Source organism: Megalobrama amblycephala, linkage group LG17 (genome assembly GCF_018812025.1).
Source record: "Megalobrama amblycephala isolate DHTTF-2021 linkage group LG17, ASM1881202v1, whole genome shotgun sequence".
In the NCBI taxonomy this organism is placed as follows: domain Eukaryota; kingdom Metazoa; phylum Chordata; class Actinopteri; order Cypriniformes; family Xenocyprididae; genus Megalobrama; species Megalobrama amblycephala.
The window spans coordinates 35,771,257-35,796,310 of NC_063060.1; the positions used below are offsets into that span (position 1 = coordinate 35,771,257).

At 36.9% G+C, this 25,054-nt stretch overlaps 1 protein-coding gene across 1 annotated transcript in view; it reads right to left on the reverse strand.

Annotated features, from left to right (window-relative positions):
• amph (amphiphysin) overlaps positions 1-25,054 on the reverse strand; it is a 42,830-nt gene that overhangs the window by 7,620 nt on the left and 10,156 nt on the right. The window contains 19 exon segments of the mRNA XM_048163826.1: positions 125-178; positions 420-467; positions 1,798-1,851; positions 2,201-2,353; positions 2,771-2,812; positions 3,415-3,447; positions 5,273-5,449; positions 5,675-5,701; positions 5,925-5,948; positions 6,105-6,206; positions 7,561-7,683; positions 7,872-8,010; positions 8,803-8,885; positions 10,706-10,781; positions 16,255-16,340; positions 16,468-16,575; positions 16,753-16,848; positions 19,649-19,743; positions 19,828-19,882. Of these exon segments, the coding sequence (XP_048019783.1) occupies positions 125-178; positions 420-467; positions 1,798-1,851; positions 2,201-2,353; positions 2,771-2,812; positions 3,415-3,447; positions 5,273-5,449; positions 5,675-5,701; positions 5,925-5,948; positions 6,105-6,206; positions 7,561-7,683; positions 7,872-8,010; positions 8,803-8,885; positions 10,706-10,781; positions 16,255-16,340; positions 16,468-16,575; positions 16,753-16,848; positions 19,649-19,743; positions 19,828-19,882 (1,575 nt within the window).

Here is a 25,054-nt window from a genome sequence, read left to right on the forward strand (position 1 = left end):
AGCTGAACCTAAAAACATGTTTAGAAGTAGGAATGTGGAATTTAATAATGGAAGGTCTTCACTAATAACGGAAAGCAGTACTGGTTTTATATTCGGAAGGCAGTGATTATAGAAGTAAAATTACCAGAGCCGCCTCTGTAGGTGACTCCTTCTCTGTTTCTTGGACTGGAGCAGATTCCTACATGCAAATAAAAAACATTCATGCTATCTCCAATTTCTGTTATACTTCCAAATAAACACCACCTGTTTTCCTGTCATATCTAGTATCTCATACATAATTAATTTGGACAGCCAAAAGGCTGTTTCTACAGAAAACAGAATTTGTTAGATATACAGTACGAAACCAAGCACATATGTGACAATGCTGCATATGACTTGAGTTTCTCTTATGCCATTCACTGGACATAAGTTATAGTTACCGGGGCTTCTTCACTGGGTTGCTCCTTTTCTATGTCCTCAACTGGGAGCTAAAGAATGGTTGAGACTTTTTTATCATAATTATCATTATTATAAAATGCTCAAGCTCAACCAAAGTCTATGGCAAAAATGTCAATTAAACACTATTGTAATTGTAAGATCTACTCCATAACTCTGCTTCTGACATCCTACTTAAAGGGATAGTTCACCCAAAAATGAAAAATGTCCCATGATTTTCTCACCCTCAAGCCATCCTAGGTGTATATGACTATTTTCTTTCAGACGAACACAATCAGAGATATATTTAAAAATATCCTTAGTCCTCCAAGGTTTATAATGGTTGTGAATGGGGGGGCCTTGTTTTGAAGTCAAAAATAATGCATCCACCCATAAAAAAGGTAATCCATACAACTACAGGGGGTTAAAGTGAAGCAATGCATTTTTGTAAGACAACTTATATTTACAACTTTACAAATGTAAATAACTAGCTTACAGCAGACGACCGTATGCATTCGAGTATTGTAAGTTTTGACGCCTCTTGCGGTTCAAACAAATAGGGCTGTGCAACAAATTTAAGCTCATCTTCTCTTATATCGAAATACTCTGACATTTCTCTTTAAAAATTATCATTTTAGATTTATAATCCGTGACCGGTGATTTGTTTTGCTCTATCCTCTGCGTCTCCGTGTTCGTCATTACGTTGTGCGTCTGGTCAAAGGATACTCTTCCACCGCAAATCGACTTGCGCATTCTGCGTACTGTCGTCCGCCGGAGGCTAGTTATTTGAATTTATAAAGTTTTAAATATGGATACTTTTCTTACAAAAATGCATCACTTCGCTTTTTTATGGATGGATGCATTATTTTTGGCTTCAAAATACGACCCCCCTACAAAACCATTATAAACCTTGGAGGACTAAGGATATTTTTAATTATATCTCTGATTGTGTTAGTCTGAAAGAAGATAGTCATATACATCTAGGATGGCTTGAGGGTGAAGAAATCATGGGATCATTTTCATTTTTGGGTGAACTATCCCTTTAAGCCAAAGCAAAATACAACTGCAGACTGAAAAAAAAAAAAAAGTTAACCTCCACAAAAAGAACTTAAAAAAACTTCACAAATGTCACAATCAGAACTTGCACTGGTATTGTATAAAATGTTGTGTTATGGAGAAAATATATTCATATGTATACAATATAATAAAACAACTATATTTACAATTGTCAATAATAATAAAAAAAATATATAGTCACAGAACTCCAGAAAAATCTAGACAGTTTTTTTTCCAAAACATATGGCATTTCAAAATAGAAAAAGTAAGATGGTCAACATGCAGGCACTATGTTTTGAATCATTTTTAGAGGTTTAAGGCACATACCTCAGCCTGCTCAGCTGCCTCAGTCTCAGCAGATACTGGAGACTCCACAGTGCTCTTTATAAACAACAGTACACAATCAATGGCTACAGCTCATTTCTGAACATTTTGATGTGTATTATTACATGTATATGTAGCCAAAAAAACTTTTATGCACTGATGGAGGATGTTGATGATGAAGATGCTAACAAGACTGATGTTGTGATGAAGTTGATGAAATATATTGATGTAAATAAAGATGACGATGATCACGACGACTATGGTGAGGAGGATGATGTGATGAAAATGATAACAGTAACAATGGAAAGCATTGATGTAAATGACAAAATCGATGACAATGGGGTCGATGATGATGGTGATGACAATATTTCTGATGACGGTTAGAGTTTGACGCTTTGTCACTCACTGTGGCTGTCTCTGCAGGGGGGCTTGAAGCAGTGATCTCTGCTGGTTGTGTGTCTGTAGGGGGAGTGGTGACGGGACCCTCACCACCCTCAGGTACTGAGGCTGGGGGTGCTTCACCTTCTCCTTCAGCTACGTCGCCCTCTGGGGCCTCAGACTTCATATATATTTACAAGAAGACAATAAGAAAGACTGCCCAATGACACCTTCACCACTGGACCAATATCAAACCCCATTAGTTTGAAACAACAGTCATTTTTAAAATTCCATCAGTTATCTAGACATTGCAACAAGCATGACACATGTATTTATGTAGTGCAATCAGACTTTGAGGCACCATAATCATGGAGAGCATGACAAAATGATAAAAATACATATTAAGTTTCCTACAAAAGGGGAAAAATAAAAAAAACAGGAAAAACTATCACAACCAAAAAAAAAAAAAAAAAAAGAAATTACAAAGAAACATTTATGGAACATACCAAGTGACACCCACTGAGTATGAAAAGTTATTTCTGGGATAGTACAAAGCATTACAGTCAAAATCTTCACTATCAAAAGACTGTCAACTCACCATCTTATCAAAGTCGGCCACGAATGTTGGGACTGTTGCATCCTAAAGAGTAACAAAGAGAATAAGGTAAGCAAATTTACTTGCATGAAATCTGAAACATAACCAGCTAGGATAAACTAGAGATTATTTTCTTCAAAATTCCTGTTAGAAATACTTCAATGGATCTTTTAGGGAACAGGAATTAGTAGGGTTCATCAGAGCATTAGATATAAAACAGCATTAGTTGCAGTAAAGCAGGGCCACAATTATTTTTAACACCGTTCATTGTAAAATTAGTGCCATCATTTGTGATTTTTTTTATTTGTGACTCAAAAAGATTGTTTCAAATGATGAGATCCATAATTTAATCCTCTTTTTTTCTAAGATATTTCTTAAACTTAAAATTTTTACAAAACAATCCATTCTGATTTTATGAACACTATACTCAAGCATTTTTCAAAATTAATGTAACACAAAAACAAACTATGTAAAAATCCAAATACTTTTTCAGCACCTTCAGCAAACTAAAAGCACTGCTAAAATACTATTAGTACAATCACTTTAGCCAATGTGTTGTTTGTCTTTGACCACATTGACAGTAATTCATAATGTTATGAATTGTCTTTTAATCTATTGAAAATTAAACTTTCTAAGCTCCAATTTACCTTTGAGAATCCGTTAAAAGCCTTGTTGGACACCTAAACCAAATTAAATAAGTATTTAGCATGTAAACCCTCAAAGACATGTATTTTAATTGCACAGACTTGGAAAACTGTAAATTCTACTTGAACTCAGCAAAACCAACAAACAATCAAAGCAAGCAAAGGAGAGAGAGGAGAACAGGTCTTGGGGCTGTGGACTGTGGGAGGGGTTCCAGGGTCCGAAGGGTTTTGTAGCAGGAAAATGGTACTTCATCTGCAGGCAGGAAAGGAGGGAAGTATTCTTGCTGTAGTCTACTCTACACTAAGCTAATCAGATTTGCAGGAAGTCAGGTACCTCTTCCAGCTCTGTATCTATTTCTTGGTATAACTTTCCGTATCTCCGGTTTGCAACTTCATCTTCAGACAGGTCTGAGTTCTCTGGCTCTTTATGACTGACCTTGTCCTCTGTAATGGTACCTTTAAGATTAGAGGTGTCTTGTGGCCCAGGGAAGGAGGCAAAGGGGTCTTGAGGTGGAACAGTCTCACCTGGCCAGCCTGCTGTGAAGTTTCCTTGGCCATCAGAGGAGAAAAAGCCACTGCTATCGCTCACCTCTTGCCAGGAGCCCTTACTGGAGTTCTCAGAGTCTGCAGCTGGTGCAGGAAAGGCTGCCCACTGAGTAAACCCATTGGCATGTCCAGTTTTGTCATCAAAGACATCAGAATCTTTTCCTTCATGAATGGTCTCCTTTGTCCCAGTGGATTCCCAACTCCCTGCCCACCCCTGGTAGTTTTCATTGGTAAAAGGATCCCCACCGCTTTCACTGGCAAAAGGATCAGATGTGGTCTCCTTAGCAAATGGGTCCTGATTGCCCTCAGTAGCAAAAGGGTCTGATGTGAATTCAGCGGCAAATGGGTCTGATGCCCACTGTCCTTCGCCTCCTGACTGGGTCTCTGCAAATGGATCTGAATCAAACCCACTTTTCGGACTCTCTGTTGTTAACCCTTGAGTACCGAAAAGATCACTGCCTGTTGTAGAAAAAGGATCACTCCCAGCAAAGCCACTGGGATCTTTGTCTTGGTCTGAGGTGGCAAATGGATCGTTTCCAGTGCCAAATGGGTCATCCCCTGATGCAGCAAAAGGATCATCCCCTTTACCAAATGGATCATTACCTTCAGTGCCAAATGGGTCTGAATTCGGAGTAGATTCAAGAACATTTTGAGGTGTATTTGATCCTACATTGGCTGGGTCTGAAAGCAGCTCATCCGAGCTTTCCTTTTCAAGCTCTGAGAAACATGGTGCTGCTTCAGGTGGATCCCAGTTGGCTGCAAATGCATCACCACCAAACACAGAGTCAGCAGGGGTAATCTGCTTGGGGACACTGTCAGCCGTGTCCCAGTCTGCAAAGCACTCTATGGCCACAGTGCCTTGTTCTGGTGCCACAACTGGATTCTCACCCTCAGCAGATTCGAGTTCATCATCTGCACTGACCCACCCACAGTTATGTCCTGGGACATCACCCCATTCTTCAGCAGTCTCATACTCTGACCCGGATCCATCTAAATCAGCCTGGCTAGACAGGCCCCATCTGGAACCTTCTACTCCCTCCGTGGCATCCTGAATCTCCTGACCAAACTCATCGGTAAATATGATTCCAGGCATTGGTTGCAAGCCCACTGTCTCCTCTGCCCCTCTCTCCTCTGATCCGCAACCTGACTTTTCTTCTGCCCATTCCACTTGATTTGTAGCCCAGTCTGTCTGACCCTCCTCTACACCCTCCTGCCCCTGTCCTGGATGTTGTTGCTTGGCCTCGCCACCCCCCACAGCACAGGGATCACAGTCTGGGTTTGGCTCAGGATAGTTTTCCGTATCCCAGGCTCTAACCTCATCTGTGGTCCCCACTTCCTGTGGCTGTGATGCTGCCTCTGTAGGCCAACCATCGGCAGGTGGCCAGCCCTGCCCATCCGATGCAGGTTGAGCATTTTCAGGTTCCTCCGTACTCGCCGTAGCAGAAGAACCAAAGTCAGCTGCCCAGTTGGCAGTGAAGCCAGCATCTGCTGCCTGATCAGGAAAAAAACAAGTGGTTAATGTCTAAAAAAGGTCTCCAACAGAGGAGAGGACAGAGAAGAAAACAGCAAAAGATGATTTGTCACAGACAGACACAGATTAAAGAAAGTTATATGCCATTTCTTCAAAGTCTTGAAAGCTGGAGGTTAATTCTGCCATGAACTTTAATTACATTTGCAATTGCTTTCTACTGAGACACTCTCGTCAGTCATTACTTACAGGCTCTGCAGGCTGTGCAGCATTTCCCTAGAAATGAACAGAGATATCAGAGGTATTTGCTGTCAAATTAATGCTCAACATGAGCGATTGTTAGCTTGTCATGAAAATTTCATGTCAGTGCAAATTTATTGCTTCAAAAGAATACAAATCTAGGCCACTTCTTTTGACATCAGGACAAGTTACCAATAGCCAAGATTTCCAAGATCAGTACACACAGATCAAAGAGCACAAGCAAAGGAAGCAGACTCACCGTCCAAAGATCCCAAGGTAGTGTCTGTGAGAATAAAAAGTAAGCATTTATGCTCTATTTTTGTTACTGGTTGATTAATATTCCATGATCAATAAAAACAGAAATGATTGCCAAGCCTTTTTATTTGACCTCTCACTGTCTCTGAATTGTAATACAATAAAGCAAAATGTGAAGAAGAACCTGAGATATGGGTGATTGGGTCTGCCCAATAGGTGTACTGGCATCAGGCTTGAACGGATCAAAATCCAAGTCCAGGAGAGATTCTCCGGGTTTCTCATTTGGCTAAAGTAAGAACATAAAAATAAAATGGATTTACTATTAAAGAGGACCTATTATGCCCCATTTTGCAAGATGCAAGTCTCTGATGTCCCCAGAGAGTGTATGTTAAGTTTTAGCTCAAAATACCCCACAGATAATTTTTATAGCATGTTAAAATTGCCACTTTTTGTGGCAAAAAAGCCGTTTCAGTGTGTGCCCTTTAAATGCAAATGAGCTGCTGCACTCAGCCTAAGAGGGCGGAGCTTCAAGAGTTCATTTTCCGGTGTCAGAAACTGCTAATATATGCTGCATGGAATTGCTAAACAGGCATAGTTTAGTTCAATTACAGTTATAACTTATATTGTCGTCTTGTTTTTATCCACTATATTATTACAAGCCTGTTGTACTGGACCCCGTTCAACTTTACAGATGAGTTTTATGATGTTTATTGTACTACACAAAAGATGAAGTGTCCATTTTCACTCTAGAAAATCTCTGTAAGAGCTTAATAAAACACAGTGCAAGTGTGCATTAAAATATTATCCATAAACTCTCTTGCATTATCATAAACATACACAGCGAATTACAGAAACACTCGTTACAACTAACAGTAAACAAATATATAAAGACCTTATGCCTTTTTGGGTGATGTTTAATAAACTGGTAAACTTTATATCCGTAAATCAACTCCGATGAACTGTAATAAAGTGCTCTCACCTTCATTACTGCCATATCCATTAACACTCTGGAGACTGTAAGCTGGATCAGAACAGTTTGTATTGATCTATCCTTGAGTAACATCTTTTTAGCACAACCTCTGTTTTGTATTGTCCCTTTGTATTGACATTCGTTCACAAAGCATGTAATGATTTGCGCAGACATAAACGAATTTTGGTTGAGGGAGCATTTTCTTTGAAAACAAAATTAATCCACCTCGTCTTCAGCGGCTCAGATTTAGGGAGTAAATGGAGAGAGCTATGTGGATTAATACATCCACCTAAAACGCTTGGGAGACATTCTCGTCAGTGCAGTAATGGCAGACTGTATAACTGGCTGTGAACTCTCTCAGGGCGGTTCTATGTTAAAACGGCAGTGTCTGTCAACATTCGTGGACGGGGCCTGCGGCTAATGTGACGTCACTTTGCCAGGGATCTGGAAACGGCTTGTTCTGAGACACTGCTTATGATTGATGGGGATAAAAAAAAGGAGTGGCTGGATTTTTATCATTATAGGGTGGTTGTGTACACACACTGCCAACACACATTTATGTCCAAACACCATGCAAAAGTGAATTTTGCATTATAGGTCCCCCCGTTTAATGCCCCTTCCCTTTTTACATACTACCAATAAAGTAAGGCTCCAGTGAATGTTCACTCACCTGTGGTGATGTAACACTGATTTCTGGAAAGCCTCCATCGAATAGGTCGATTATCTGCTCTTGCTGGAGCTCCTTGGTTGGAGTAACTTTTGGAGGAGGTGGTTTTGGAGGTCCCATCTTGAGCTGAGGTGAAGAGATAACATATATGAACTTCACAAATCAAACCCTCACAAATGCTGGTCAAGGAGAATAGTTGTGCTGCACATCATGAATGAACTGCAAACTTTCTAGTTGCATATTCATTCTGAATGTTGCAGAAAACCAGGACAATCCTGATAAGCATTGTGTCTTGGAGGTGTGTCAGGCCCTACCTGTGAAGGTGATTTGGGTCGAGGTGGGCCGGGAGATGTGGGCCTTAGTGTGTGGTTAGGGCTGGCAGCTGGGCTGCTGTCTGGGCTCTCATCGTCAGGTGGGGTAGGAGTCCTGGCTAATCGCAGGGGCCCGGAGTCACTATCAATACACACACACAAAAACTACATGACCACTATATCTTGACTATTCATTATGACTTTTTAAATTCTGAATATATTATTTTAAGAAGAACAGAGCACTTAGAAGGACAGCCTGCAACCAACAGGCTTTGCTATATCTTTTGCTACGTGACTTGAAGAGCTGGTCTCACTTTACCACAGTTTTCCATTGTGTTTAAGTACTGTACCATTAAACTTATCATCACAATCAGCTCTACAAATCACCTGCTTTTCACTTTGAAGCACAAATTTGGTTGTAACAAAACACTTTAAAGGGGGACAGTTTTAGAGTCAGTAAAAAGGAATAGTTGTAAATTACAAGCAAGGATGAAACATGTTTCTGCATAATTGCCCCTAAAGGTTTCTGACACCACCCATCACCTACCAGATTTACAAAACTAAACACAGTCATCACAAGACATTTGCTTACTCAGAAGTGTTCTAAAGCAATTATTTTCCTTACTAAACTAAGAACACTTTAGAGAAAGCAAATCTCCAATGCCTACACAATAGTCTATGCTATTACACTTACCGTTTCACTCTGTAATAGGAAAAACACAAACAGAGCCAAACCTTATAAATGTTTGATTACAAGTATTAAAAATCATTATGACAAAATTCTTGTTTTCTTGTCATCTTTCAAGGTGGTAACAAACATAAAGCGTTATCAACATCAAGCCTCTTCAACCTTTTGTCTCCCATCAGTAGAACCATCTGTTACATCATTTAATAAGTACATTCAGGTTAATGGAGGTTAAAGACTATTCCTTACCTGGGCGCTCCTTGAATCGTGAACATTTTGTCCGAGTGCTGCTCAGCGAGCTTATTCATCACTTCATACAGCTTATGACAGAGCTAGATCCAAAACAGAGAAAAAATTAAGAGTTCAGATGTTTTCTTTTAAATGAGCATTTTTTACAAGGTTCCTATGTTTAGGTTCAGTAATTTCACTTTAATGGTAATGAAAATAGTCAGTTATTGAAATGCCTTGTTTTCATTGGTATTTAACAAATGTGACTTTCTTTTGCTGCAAAACCACCTAAGTCCATGTGTGCTTTTTTTTTTTTTTTTGCAAAAAACTCCACCTCTTTGGACAACAAGACATAGTAAAACCTCTGATTCTGTCATTTTTACAGCAGCAAAAGGAACACTGTTGTGTTTAATTGCTACCCGCAAAACCCTGTGATTGTCACTGTAACGATGGACAAAACATGATAAAAACTTGCAACTTGGCAATTGAAAGCCGGCTCATATGCACACCATCATTCATCCTGAAATCATATGATTCGATTTGCGTCTTTCGATTGGTTCTTCTGTGGACTATAGAGGCTTTTGCTGACAAAGGGAAGTGGCGTTTAACGGTTTCTGCCAACGAAACTGTATTTCTGAATAGGCTGATGCTGGGATTTAGTGGATTTGAAGCGAAAGTATTTGATGAACGTATACTATGTGCGGAGAGCATTCACTCAATATCATTATGTCATTTTTGACATAATGATATTTGACAATCAAAACATTACTAATAATAATTCATAATCACCATCATAAACACTTGATGCTTAAATGATTTCATAAAGGTTTTCTGAATGTGAAATGAACAGAATCAAATGCTTCTCACTCCTTCAATAAAAGTAAAAATAGAGCATGTGTCAATAGAGAGATGCACTGATCACACCGACACAGACATAGCAGACTTTGCAGTAGCTTCTGTGCCGAGCTGCACTGTACATCCCTTCTGGCGATAAATGTCTTTAACAATGCACTGATGCCCACTGACGGCCACATGCTGTGTCTAATAATAAACACAATATACTGTACCATGCAGAGTTCCCTACTATAATATAATAACCTTCAGTGTAAACCCAGAATGACAGATAAATTGTCCAGTGATTGTGTGCATCTAAAAATCAGCACTCATTAATGTCTCTAACATTAGATGAAGAAAGTCTAGATAACTAGCATTCCTAAATGACCTTAGTGAAATAAATGTTGTCATATTAACTGTCATACCCATTACTGTTGTTATATTAACATAATAACCAGTATAAAAACATTCAGTTTAAACTTGACCAGTCTTATTGTGCAGAAAGATCAATATTCTTACATGTGTCTAAAGGCTGAAGAGTTATTTGTCAGTTGATGTACGGCAGGCAGTGCTTTTCCTACATTTACACATTCTGTTGTGTTTTCCAGCAGATGCACTGCATTGTTAAAGAGTTAAATAGCCCTATAAATATCCCTCAATGGTTCATCAGTGTCACTTCTGTGATTTAGAAAACAGATACCCTCACGCAAAGATATGTCTTTCATGAGTACTAGCTGCAGCACCACCGGCAGCTTGAATAAAAATGAGATTCAGATGAGGCATGAAAGCTTTTCTTTGACTGACTGAATGGATCAGAAACAAAGCTCCTAATCTTACTATGTAAAACTGTGAATTTTGTCATAAGCCACTCTTGAAAACACAGTAGCCTGTGACTGCTCTAAAACCCTCATGTAGCAGGAAATGTTCCCAGGACGCCAATCATCGGTTACTCACTATAGAATCAAGTATGACTCACAAGGAACATTTGCTTTGTGTTTCCTGAGCACCCATTTTTTTTAATTGTTTGTGACATTTAGGAGAAACGTCACGTTTAACAGCTTCTAGAGCTTTAGAAATTAAAGCCACTCACAAAAGAGATCTCCCTGTGGAATCGAGCTTCCAGGCCGGAGACGTTCTTGAAGGTGCTCACGTAGAACCCCACCCGACTGCAAAGAGGAAAGGAGAAGAATAATGATTAGGCTCCGCCATCCAACAAGTGCGCAATAGTCTGAAGAAACATCTGGACAACGTTCAACGAGAGAAACAGATGGTCACTGATGATCTGTAGAGATAAGAAATTCATCGTTTTTATATATATATATATATATATATTTTTTTTTTTTTTTTTTTTTTTAATTCTTTACAAACAAATGGTGCATAGAAATGGAGTTTAAGTAAAATAAAGAGTCAAACAAGATTCATGATTTAAATCATTCCATAGTTCACCCAAAAATAAAAATTGCCCCATGATTTACTCACCCTCAAGCCATCCAAGATGTATATTACTTTCTTCCTTCAGATGAATACAATTGGAGATATATTTAAAAATATCCTATCTCTTCCAAGCTTTATAATGACAGCGAAGGGGGGGGGCCTGATTTTGAAGACCAAAATGGCTCTGGGAGTAAAAAACGCCTTCTGGAGCGAAGCAATGGGGTTTTTGTAAGAAAAATATCCATATTTAAAACTTTATAATCTAAAATAACTAGCTTCAGGTGGACGAACTGTACTCATACTGCGCAAGTCAACTTGCGCCACAAGAGTAAAGGTGCGGTCACACTGCACTTTTCGTTCCATTCAAACGCATGCGAATGCGTCAGATCGGAAACGCAGGCTTGTGCGAAAAAAATGCGCATTTCGCTGCGTTCCAAAGTTGAAGTTTGGTGAACCCTGACCTGCGAATTCGCATTACGTGAAGACGTGCGACCGGTAGAAGATCGTTTCGTCACGGCATGACCTCTTGGCTGAATTAAAAGAATGATATTTTTGCAGTAAAGTCGAGTAGGTTCTATATTATTTCATTTTGAATGTATTACTTTAAAGGTGCCCTAGAACGTCTTTTTAAAAGATGTAATATAAGTCTAAGGTGTCCCCTGAATGTGTCTGTGAAGTTTCAGCTCAAAATACCCCATAGATTTTTTTTTTATTCATTTTTTGAACTGCCTATTTTGGGGCATCATTAACTATGCACTGATATATAGGTTGCGGCCCCTTTAATTCTCGTGCTCCCCCGCCCCCGGAGCTCGTGCTTGCCTTGAACAGCATAAACACAGTTCACACAGCTAATATAACCCTCAAAATGGATCTTTACAAGATGTTCGTCATGCAGCATGTCTGATCGCGTAAGTACAGTATTTATTTGGATGTTTACATTTGATTCTGAATGAGTTTGAGGCTATGCTCTGTGGCTAAAGCTAACATTACACACTGTTGGAGAGATTTATAAAGAATGAAGTTGTTTATGCATTATACAGACTGTAAGTGTTTAAAAATGAAAATAGTGACGGCTCTTGTCTCCGTGAATACAGTAAGAAACGATGGTAACTTTAACCACATTTAACAGTACATTAGCAACATGCTAACGAAACATTTAGAAAGACAATTTACAAATATCACTAAAAATATCATGATATCATGAATCATGTCAGTTATTATTGCTCCATCTGCCATTTTTCGCTATTTTCCTTGCTTGCTTACCTAGTCTGATGATTCAGCTGGTCACAGATCCAGACGTTCTGCCCTTGTCTAATGCCTTGAACATGGGCTGGCATATGCAAATATTGGGGTCATACATATTAATGATCCCGACTGTTACGTAACAGTCGGTGTTATGTTGAGTTTCGCCTGTTCTTCTGAGGTCTTTTAAACAAATGAGATTTATATAAGAATGAGGAAACAATGGTGTTTGAGACTCACTGTATGTCATTTCCATGTACTGAACTCTTGTTATTCAACTATGCCGAGGTAAATTCAATATTTAATTCTAGGGCACCTTTAAGTTATATGTTGAATTCATGTTTATAAAAAAGACACTGTAGAACGTGAAGTCATATCACGACCGTTACAGCATCCGAAGAAATTTCGCACGTTGAAAGTCTAGTGTGACTGCGGCTTAACCCGTGACGCAATGTATGATGAAGGATGTAGGAGTATCGAAGGCTTAGACTCCTCTCGTGGTTCAAACAAATAGGGCTGTGCAACAAACTCAAGCTCCTCTTCTCTTATATTGAAATCCTCTGACAATCCTCTGGCAGTTCTGTGTTTGTCATTATGTCATGCGTCGGGTCAGGGGTTAGTCTTCCTCTGCAAATCGAAGCCAGAAGCTTGTTATTATAGTCAATCAAGTTTTAAATATGGATTTTTTTAAATTTTTTTTTTTTTTTACAAGAACCCGTTGCTTCGCTTCAGAAGGACTTTATTAACCCCCCGGAGCTGTGTGGATTACTTTTATGATGGATGGATGCACTTTTTTTCTTCAAAATCAGGCCCCCCGTTCACTGCCATTATAAAGCTTGGAAGAGCCAGGATATTTTTAAATATATCTCCGATTGTGTTTGTCTGAAAGAAGAAAGTCATATACACCTAGGATGGCTTGAGGGTGAGTAAATCATAGGATAATTTTCACTTTTGGGTGAACTAACCCTTTAAATTAGAATGTCTAAAAAGTATGAAAAAAAAAACTACGTACAGTATGGAAAAGCATCCAAATGTGATGCACTAACATAAACTTCTGGACCTCAAACATTAATACATCAGCAAGATATTAAAGCTCTTTTAAACAAATAATGGGGAAATCATATCTGCAAGTCACTCCTATAAGCTAAAATGCATCAGTCCATGCTTGTACAGTATCAATAAGAACCGCAAAAACTAGTACAAATCTAAAGTAAAGCGGCCATTTTTCATGTCTGCAACAGTTATAAATGTATCTTTCTTTCTGGCCCGAGCTGAAATGAGCACGGCTGGAGGGCCTGGCACAGAGAGGAGGCTGCCGATTGGATGGATTATGTAACCAGGCTGTTGCTTCAGTGAGCAGACAGACCCTCTCAGCTCAAAACAGCATACAGCTTACCAAAGCATATTCACCACAACATACAGATGACCATATGATACATACCATTTCTTGTATTATAATCAAAATAAATACTGTCTACAATAACACTCAAAATAATAACTACATTAGTTAAAGGGATAGTTCATCCCTCATCATTTACTCTGCCTCATGTCATTTCAGACCTGTATGATTTATTTTTTCCTCTGTGTTTTAACTGTTTTTGTCCATATAATGAAAGTCTTTCATTATATGAAAAAAAATAAACCCAGAAAATTTTCTAAATATATTCTTTTGTGTTCCACAGTAAAGACTTTCATTATATGATATGATTATATGACAGTCATACAGGTTTGGAACGACATGGGGGTGAGTAAATGATGGCAGAATCATTTTTGGGTGAACTGTGCCCAACACCACACTGCATATTGCTTAGCACAGCATAGCTACAAATACTTTCTATTTCAGTCATACGTAGAGTAAATCAATACATATACAGTTACAACAAAAATCCATTTGTGCTCTAAATAAACTTATGACTAATACTAGACATTCTCATCTGTGTGACAAAGCACAACTCCTGTTGTGGAAACCAACTATTTATGGCAGGTTACCACATCTATCATTATCAATCCTGCAATTATTGTCAACATGATTGCTGTCTATATCCAACGCATTCATTTAAAAACACAAAAAAAACCTTCCCTTCAACTCACACGACACATTTATATAGCCACAGCGTTTCTTTAAACATAAAGATTAGCTCCAGCCAGCCAATCTATTGCTCTACAGCACAAACATCCAAATAAGACAAATAGTATTCACATACATGCATTGCATTTTACAAATTTGCCCCCATTTTTTTTTCTGCAGCATAGTCAATTTCCTTTAAAAGTTACCTTACCTCTTTTACTGTATGTAACCGCTGGCGTGACATGAATGTTCAAAGCTGGCATGCTGTGCAACTAATGGATACATCTAGACAACTGGGATATATATGTGCATTCCAGGAAGGCCTTTGGTCAAATTAAATCAATATTATCGGCCAGAGCCTTGTATTGTCAGGGCAGCAGTCTGTAAATATTACTGCCACCCCTCTGAGAGTACAATAATTATCCTGGGCATGATACAGCAAGGCTTCCGTTATATAAGAGATTGATGGCTAATTATTGAGCTAGTCTTGCATATAATGTTGTACACCGGTTAGTGTTGAATGTGAACAAAGGGTCAAAATGTGACCCAGAGAAAAATGTCTAGCTAGAACAATGAGACGATTTTAGCCATTTTCATACCATATAGACATCTCTTATGAATCCATTCAATCTTTAATCTGGTGGATTTATCACATCAAATATTTATTAAAGCTTCTGTTTATGTCCGCTGATGAATGTTAATATGTGAATAAAAGCCTAAATTCAATCTGTTCATCATATAAAGTGATCAAGTCTCTTCAGAAAATTTCAACTAAACTGCTTGATTCTTATGGATTAGTTTTATGATCTCTTAAAGGGATAGTTCACCCAAAAATGAAAATGTGATGTTTATCTGCTTACCCCCGGGGCATCCAAGATGTAAGTGACTTTGTTTCTTCAGTAGAACACAAATGATGATTTTTAACTCCAACTGTTGCCGTCTGTCAGTCTTATAATGCGAGTGAATGGTAACACAATTTATAAGAGTCAAAAAATATGCTTAGACAAATCCAAATTAAACCCTGCGGCTCATGACAACACATTGATGTCCTAAGACACGAAACGATCGGTTTGTGCGAGAAACCGAACAGTATTTATATCATTTTTTACCTCTAATACACCACTATGTCCAACTGCGTTCAGGGTTCGTTTAGTGTGGTCTGATCGCGCTCTGACAACGGCAGTGATGTCTCGCGCTTATACTTCAATGAGTGCCACTGTCAGAGCGCGATCAGACCACACTAAACGAACCCTGAACGCAGTTGGACATAGTGGTGTATTAGAGGTAAAAAATGATATAAATACTGTTCGGTTTCTCGCACAAACCGATCGTTTCGTGTCTTAGGACATCAATGTGTCGTCACGAGCCGCAGGGTTTAATTTGGATTTGTCTAAGCTTATTTTTCGACTCTTATTGTTCGAGTTCCCATTCACTAGCATTATTTGACTGACAGACGGCAGCGTTTGGAGTTAAAAATCATCATTTGTGTTCTACTGAAGAAACAAATTCACCTACATCTTGGATGCCATGGGGATAAGCAGATAAACATCAAATTTTCATTTTTGGGTGAACTATCCCTTTAATGAACTTTTTGAAGCGTCAAAGTGGTAGTTGCATACACTGTCAATGAAGGGACAGAAATCTCTCAGATTTCATTTAAAATATCATTTGTGTTTCAAAGATGAACGAAAGTCTAACAGGTTTGGAACGACATGAGGGTGTGTAATTAATGACAGAATTTTGATTTTTTTGGTGAAATAACCCTTTAATAGAGTTAAAACAATAAAACTAGCAGGAAAAAAATCAGGAATGCTCTTTATGAATATAAAAAAAGTGCAACTATTACATATGACCTACAACAGATTGCAGTAGCAGTGAATGTTAAAATGTCTCACCTATCCCAGAGTGTGGGCAGCTCATCCTGCAGGCCAACGTTGAGCTCATCAAAAACCCTTTGGGCCTTTTTCAAGTCTTCCTCTGCCTACATGCACACAGATATGCCATGTATGTTCAAGCAATAGCACAGATCACAGTATAACATATTTACCATTTTTCAGCAATTACAAATTGTATTCAGAATGATATAAAGACCATAAAGACTGACATACTTTTGATATCTTCTTCTCATTCCTTATGGTTGAAGTCTGCAGGGTCTCAAGATGGTGTCTCGCACTGTCATAGTCAATTAACTTCCTGCTCCTCTTTGCGACACGCACCTGGAGGGGAGTAAAACACTTGTGGTTACTATGGTTACCCTTCGGCTGAATGTGTTTTGCATTTATTTACAGCACTGTGCTGCCGGCACATGCGTCAGCTTAAACAATATGGCTCATGAGAATATGAATAATACATGATTTAAAACCAATTCAGCATGCGTAAAATGACATCGGCACCTTGAGATCTGGGAACTGAGTCAAATATGTTTCCAGATTGTTGATGGTAGAGTCGACCAGCTTCTGATGGAAGTCCTCCCACAGAGCATCACAGTTCTGCAGAGGAGACAGGGCAGCCATCAGCGAGATTAACCCAGAGCATTCGCCAAGAAGGAGAGATTTCACAGAGCGGTGGATGAGAGAATCTATTGTACAGCGCTCTTTAAATGTTATTCTGCAGCTCATGTGACATAAATGGATGAGTTTAGGTGTTGGATTTATGATTCAGCAGCAGGGAAATTAAAACCTAATTAGGCTCTTACTCATTCACAGAGGATGCAAATCAGACTCAGGAAGCTGAATTCACTGCGCTCCCCCTCGGTGAGGTGTGAGAGTAAACAAAAATGAGCGTCCTTGGCTAAATGAAATTGAAATTCTCGGAGGACAGTGTTGAGTCACAGCCCCACTCCATACTAAAAATGACATATGTCATTATCCACTATTAATAACTCCCTCCCTCGAACCACATCATCTGTGTGCAGAAGGACAGATGGGATGGTTTGATTTTTTTCTAGTTTTATGAAATCATCAGTTTGACACATGAACTTATTTTCTATCAAAGTAAGTAAAAAATGTCAAACATTCTCTGCTGCTTGTGTAAAAGGTGTTAATAAAAACAATATGCAGCTGGATATGCGGAAAACAGGACTATTGGAAACAGGAAACAGGACTATTGCTTGTGTGATTCTCATAAAATAAAATATTATATATGCATATATATGCATAAAATATTATATAAGCATAGTATGAATTCTGTTTCCTCAAAAAATGTATTTTACAATAAATGTATATAATCCTAAAATAAATCAAATCAGAAATATAACACAATAATAGTAAATTATTAAAATATTATATATAAAAAAGATCATAGCATGAGTTCACGTTCATGCGGTTTTCTAAAAAAAGGTATTTACAGTAAATGTACATAATCGTAAAATAAATTGTAAGAAATATAATAATAAATAAATATTTGTATTAATTATAATAAGAAGAAATATTATATATAAAACATGCATGTCAGTATGAATTCGCATTCATTCTGTTTCCTCAAAAAATGTATTTTACAGTAAATGTACATAATCATAAAATAAAAAGAAATTAATATTTTGTATTAATTAATATAATAATAATAAATATATATAAAACATAGCATGTCATTATGAATTCACATTCATTTTGTTTCCTCAAAAAATGTATTTTACAATAAATGTATATAATCCTAAAATAAATCAAATCAGAAATATAACACAATAATAGTAAATTATTATTAATAATATTTAAAATATTATATATAAAAAAGATCATAGCATGAGTTCACGTTCATGCGGTTTTCTAAAAAAAAAGGTATTTTACAGTAAATGTACATAATCGTAAAATAAATTGTAAGAAATATAATAATAAATAAATATTTGTATTAATTATAATAATAAGAAATATTATATATAAAACATGCATGTCAGTATGAATTCGCATTCATTCTGTTTCCTCAAAAAATTTATTTTACAGTAAATGTACATAATCATAAAATAAAATAAAAAGAAATTAATATTTTGTATTAATTAATATAATAATAATAATATATATAAAACATAGCATGTCATTATGAATTCACATTCATTTTGTTTCCTCAAAAAATGTATTTTACAGTAAATGTACATAATCATAAAATAAAATAAAAAGAAATAAAATAAAATAAATTAATATTTTGTATTAATTAATATAATAATAATAATAATAAATATTATATATAAAACATAGCATGTCATTATGAATTCACATTCATTCTGTTTCCTCAAAAAATGTATTTTACAATAAAACACACATAATTCTAAAATAAAATCATAAATATAACACAATAATAATAAATTATTAATATTATTATCATTAATATTTAAAATATTATATATAAAAGATCATAACATATCAGTATGAGCTCATATTCATGTGGTTCCTTTAGAAAAGTTTACAATAAATATACATAATCATAAAATAAAATACATTTAGAAATATAATAATAATAATTATTATTAATATTCAAAATATTATATATTAAAGATCATTAGCATGAGTTAACATTCATGCAGTTTTCTCAAAAAATGTCTTTTACAATAAATGTAAATATTCTCTAAAATATATTCTTCAATTTTTCTAATAAGACCATTACACTCATTTCTTTTCTCTGAATGCCAGTTATAAACATACGTACACGCATAAATGCCAGCTATTAAATCTGCTGTATGGGAACTTTAAACAGCTCAAGGACTAGCATGACTAGAAGACATGACCCCTTCTGAATCTTATAAATTGTCTATGAAATGCATGTGCATAGGCAGCATAATAGACCTTAACGGCTCAGTGACTTGACCCCATTTTCCCTAAAAGGTGCAGCATTTTAGCTTTGGCTCAGGTACTGAGGACAAATCCCTCAGCTTGTGTGAGAGACTGCCAAAACCTCTTGTCTGTTCTTAAACCCAAAAAAAGATCTAGATGTTCTAGAGTTGGCGAGAATGACCTCCATTTTTCAAATGAACATAATGTTCAGGTTACCAGAGGTCAGGAATTTAATTTTCACCCACTTTCACAACGCACTTCTTAAGCATATAAAACTGTGAATAGAAATCAACACCTATCACTGATCGTTAGCAGCTTTTTGATGTCATGTTACATATGCAGTTCCTCAGCATTTCCCACAGGACATTTGTCACCACTTATATTTAATATTTTTTTTTCTCTTTAATATCTTCCTTTTGGAAATATTCTTCCCTGTAATTTTGACAATGCTCTGTTTAGACAGCTGTATAATGTCATTTTTTTTTAAACATTGCACTTGCACAGTCACAACTATATTTCTCACTACCTTTCCAATGGTCATGACATCATCCTTGCCGTGCCAGTCAGGCTCATATACTTCATGTAACGACTCTGTCAGGTTCATAGAAGCTTGCTGCATCCCTGCAATCACAATAAAGAGAAACAGATTCAGTGTAGAGCAGGAATGTGTATGTACTTGTATTTGTGCATTTTGCAATGGTTCACCTTTCACAGCTGCTATGTAGGCCTTCATCTCCCTCTGTAGCCTAGAGCCCTCAAACTATGGATCAGAACACAAAAGAGGCTCATCACATCAGATATTAAAGCACAGGGAGATATTGACAACATTACATTGACTTTCATATAGTGAGGTTTTATTTTTTCAGATCGGTCAGTGAATTGCATTTTAAAAAAAATGTCTCATATGATCACCAAGTGTACCTTTTTGGATCAAAAATACAGTAAAAACAGTAAAATTGTGAAATATTATTACAATTTAAAATAAGTGTATTCTATTTTAATATATTTTAAATTCTAATTTATTCCTGTGATGGGCAACGCTGAATTTCCAGCATCATTACTCCAGGCTTCAGCGTCACATGATTCCTTCAGAAATCATTCTAAGGCCCTGTTCCAAATGGCACACTCCAGACTTGTGGACTTCCTCAGAGTCCACACTTTGGTGACGTCATGTAGTGCAGACCTATAGGGCCCTTGGCCCGAGTCCACGATGGCGCATTGAGAGGTATTTTTGTGACAGACTCGATCGTCACGCCGGAAATAACGGTCTGGTTGTTTTTTGACAGGAGCTGCAGGTTCGGGGATAATATTTAGCATCGAGAACAGGTTTCTTTTCTTTTGCAAAATATTATCTCCAAGTCAACTACACAGCCTGCTTTTGCTTATGCCACCTGGGCATTAGACAATATATACATGCTTATTTAAATAATGTATACAGTTGCAATAATACATAATGTTCCGTTTGAACATGATTACAATTTTAACACATAATAAACGTGTGTGAGTTTCAGATGAATTTACAGGTTTAAATATAAATACTAGGTTTACATATGACTCAGTAAAGCCCTGACATTCGGTTCTATTTATTTAATGAATCATAATGCGATCGTATTATTCAACAAGCTATTATTAGCCTATGTTTGAGATATCAACCACTTTTCGATGACCATAATGTTTGTATAAACTGTAGGTAACAACTGGTAAAATGTGCACCTAGGTCATAAAACCGTAATGATACCTACACGTAAATATTTTCTTCTCATCAATTGCTCTTGAGCGAAATCTCCTCCCATCCGTTGTCTGATTGGCATTTCGCAAGGATTCCTGGGTAGTTAAAGTGTGCGGAGCCTGCATCTATGCGGGCTTCGCGGAAGACCGCTTCAAGGGTACAAAGGGGGCGCTGCTGAGCACACTTCAGAGCATTAAAATGCTGAATGGGACGGCCTACGGACTCGTAGACTCGGCGAGCGCGCGCAATTTAAGTCCACGAGACCGAAAGTCCACATGAAGTGCGCCATTTGGGACAGGGCCTAATATTCTGATTTGGTGCTCAAGAAACATTTTTTTATTATTATCAATGTTGATAAAAATTTGTGCTGCTTAAATGCCCCCTTTACAAGATGTAATATAAGTCTCTAGTGTCCTCAGAATGTGTCTGTGAAATTTAAGCTCAAAATACCCCACAGATTATTTATTTTAGCTTGTCAAATCTGCCCCTTTTTGTGCGTTTTTGTGTGTGTCCCTGTAAATGCAAATGAGCTGCTGCTCCCGGCCCCCTTTCCAAAAGAGGGTGGAGCTTAAACAACAACAAAGCTGGAGAATCTCACGCACCCAAAATGACGATCGTCAGTAGCGGTGTTTAGCCTTACATTGTTCAAATTGTTCATTGTTCGGACACTGACGGAGAGACTCAACATGGCCTCACCCTCTTTGTTGCATGTTCTTGGGGGCGGGGTTTATGTAAATTTTAGGGTTAGTAATGTCACTAACCTGGGAAGAAGCTGGTTGTAGCTTTGAGCGTCGTAACTTTGCAGATGTTGTTTATGCTCAAACAGCAACATTACACACTAACTCAAGTTAAAAAAGTGAAATCATAATCAACCACCCCTTTAATATTTTTGAGGAAACCATGATACATTTTTTTCAGGATTATTCAATGTTCTTTTGAACTTTCTATTCATCAAAGAAGCCTATATTATATACTATTCAAATATTCGATCGTCAGTAGCGGTGTTTAGCCTTACATTGTTCAAATTGTTCATTGTTCGGACACTGACGGAGAGACTCAACATGGCCTCACCCTCTTTGTTGCATGTTCTTGGGGGCGGGGTTTATGTAAATTTTAGGGTTAGTAATGTCACTAACCTGGGAAGAAGCCGGTTGTAGCTTTGAGCGTCGTAACTTTGCAGATGTTGTTTATGCTCAAACAGCAACATTACACACTAACTCAAGTTAAACAAGTGAAATCATAATCAACCACCCCTTTAATATTTTTGAGGAAACCATGATACATTTTTTTCAGGATTATTCAATGTTCTTTTGAACTTTCTATTCAGCAAAGAATCCTATATTATATACTATTCATATAGTTTCTGGTTTCTGGGCAGTTTTATTTTCAAAGCTGAATCTAATCACAGAAAAATCCTCTTCACACTGGAAAATATATAATAACTACAGTTTCAAGTGGTGGAGAGTAATTGCTGTCCATGGTGCTGAAATTACAGCATCGCATTCAAAAAAAAAAAAAAACGCAGGCAGTCGTACAAAAGACGTGCTCTCAAAAAAGATGAGCTCTCCAGTCAGTGCAGCAGATGGAAGTCATTTCATTCTCTGCACTCGACACAGGGCACAGCAATCCTGAGGCAGCAAAAAGCTGCAGGGGGACTTGAAATGAAAAGCCCAAATGAAAACCTCTATCAGCTGTGATGATCTTTCTCTGCTCAACACGGCTGAATAATGCAATAATTCAATGCAGAAGTCTGAAATATGTCAGCATTAAGCATAAAAGGAACATTTTAGATTAGAGATATCATGTGTGTTTCATATATTAAAACATTTCAGCAAAGGTACTTGAGTTGTTTTTTGGTTATTTATTAAGGCTTGACTAAAGGAATGGGATGGGGTTGTTAAACATTCAGTCTAGTGTCTTTTACAGCATTACACTGTCAGATTTACAGTATTTCAATGCCCCTGATGTAGATAATTGATGTGCACAATATTTCAGTGCAGTTGATGACTCCATGAATCTGCTCCAATGGGTGTTTTATGAGCCAGACTGGCAGCATATGGTATGTGGGTTCAGTTTTGGCTGTGACTGGTATCCTCCAGCTGTAGTGATTGACTCTGACTAAACAAATGTAAATTTGGACAAATTCATTCTTCATGTTTATCTCTCTGCACAAACCATCCATCACAGGGTGTCTACAGGAAGTGCAGAGCCGAGAGTCATTGAAGTAGACTGGGGAGGAAGGGGTTAAAGAAGAGGGGAATTTTGGAGGTGAGAGAGGAGGTGAGCAGAGGAGAGGAGAGTGTTTCTGGAAGCACTGGCACATTGGAGCATAAAGCAGTCTAATCAGGATTAGTGAGGACAGGTGGAGAGGGTGGGATTAGACTGCTTCATTTTCTTCAGCAAACACACACTTCTTCTAGAACTACACTTCACTTCAACTCCGCATTTAATAGCGTAGCTTTTCATCATCAAAGTAATCAAACTTGAGAAAAATAATTTGGTATTAAATATGGAGCTATTTAAGAAATGGCAGTTAAATAGTGTGCAGTAATAAGGCCAATCTAATTTGAGACAACTATGGTTCACATTTACATAAAATTATTATATTTTCATATTAATTGTTTTAGTAAAAGTAGAGCATACTCCATGTTAGATACATTTTGTGTGTTCAATTTGTGACTTTAGTAAAAAAAAAACAAAAAAAAAAAACAACATTTTTTTTAAATTGTTTTTTTAAAACTTGTACTTTTAATTTAAATGGCTACAATGGCTATTTGGCTGAAATGACAGTTCCTCTGATGGAAACATAACATTCTTTTAAATGCTTATATATAATTGCCTAAAGATATGAATATATTATATTGAGATATTAAGATATTATTTTGAGATATTGAATACCTAATGCAGAGAGCACTGCATTAGCCCATAGATTTCTTAAGAAAGAGAGAATAGAGAGAATTGTATATGTGAGAGTGCCTTTATTGTGGCATTGAAGTGTTGTAGTGACAGCAGTAATGAGAATCGTTTAGACTGCAAAGACATTTCAGACAAAATAGAAAATGTAGTCTTTATCCTGTTAGTACAGAGAACTATTATAAGATTAAGACTATAAATGGACATTTTGTCACTAATATTGACCCCTCTCATTTAAAAGCGATATATAAACACAGAATGAAAGATAATAGAAATGTATGCTGGTTAAGAACAATGTGACTCTGTGCTGCAGGTGGGAAAATCAGTCCAGCAAAGCAACCAGCTAAAGAGTATGGAAGTAAAATAATGACTAATGTCTTTGAAACACAAAAGCATGTTGAATTGCACTAATTGAAAAAAAAATGCATTGCATTAACAGTGCTTGCATTTTAATTAGAGCTGTCAATTGATTAAAATAAGAACTAATTAATGGCACATTTTTCTGTAATAAACGCAATTAATCTAACAATCAAGTTTTTAATATATTTTTATAATGTAATACTTTCACATTGAATATGGAAAATAATGTAGAAACAATAAGAAGACAGTATATTTTAAATATTTGTTTTTGATGGCATCTAACTAAGCACTATGAGTGAAGGTTGGTATCACTGATACTGTCTCTATTAAATGGATTTTTTTTTTCTCAAATTTTAGCCCTGCCCTGATAAAATGCACAAAAAAGTTATTGTTTTCGTTGTGCTTTGAGATTTTAAGGTAAGGTAAATATGCAGAAATTGAATAATGTCTTAAATAATTTCTGTATCTGTTATCTGTTACTGCACAGTCTTCACTGCATAAATTATAAATTGAATATAGATTATAGATCCTTATTAAAGCTACAAAATGTAATATTTTGTGTGTTTTTGTCCATTCAAGCGTGAAAGTGAACTCAGTGTGACGCTGGTGCACTGTCTGAAGTGGAGTTTTGTGTGCACGTTTCAGGTGTTTGTTCACAGAGAGGCGCTTCACAGACAGCGTGACAGTACAGATTTGAGTTCCTTTTTTTTGTGTCTTGTCGCGCTTGAATGGTTTAATAACACTTGAATGCATGATCATATAAGCGCTTGCCAAAAGATGCCAAGAAAAATGGATACTTTAAAATATTTTTTTATTATTTATTATAATTGTGTTAAATATTTTTAATGCATTAAAGGGTTAGTTCAGCCAAATATGACAATTCTGTCATTAATTACTCACTCTCATGTCGTTCCAAACCAGTAAGACCTT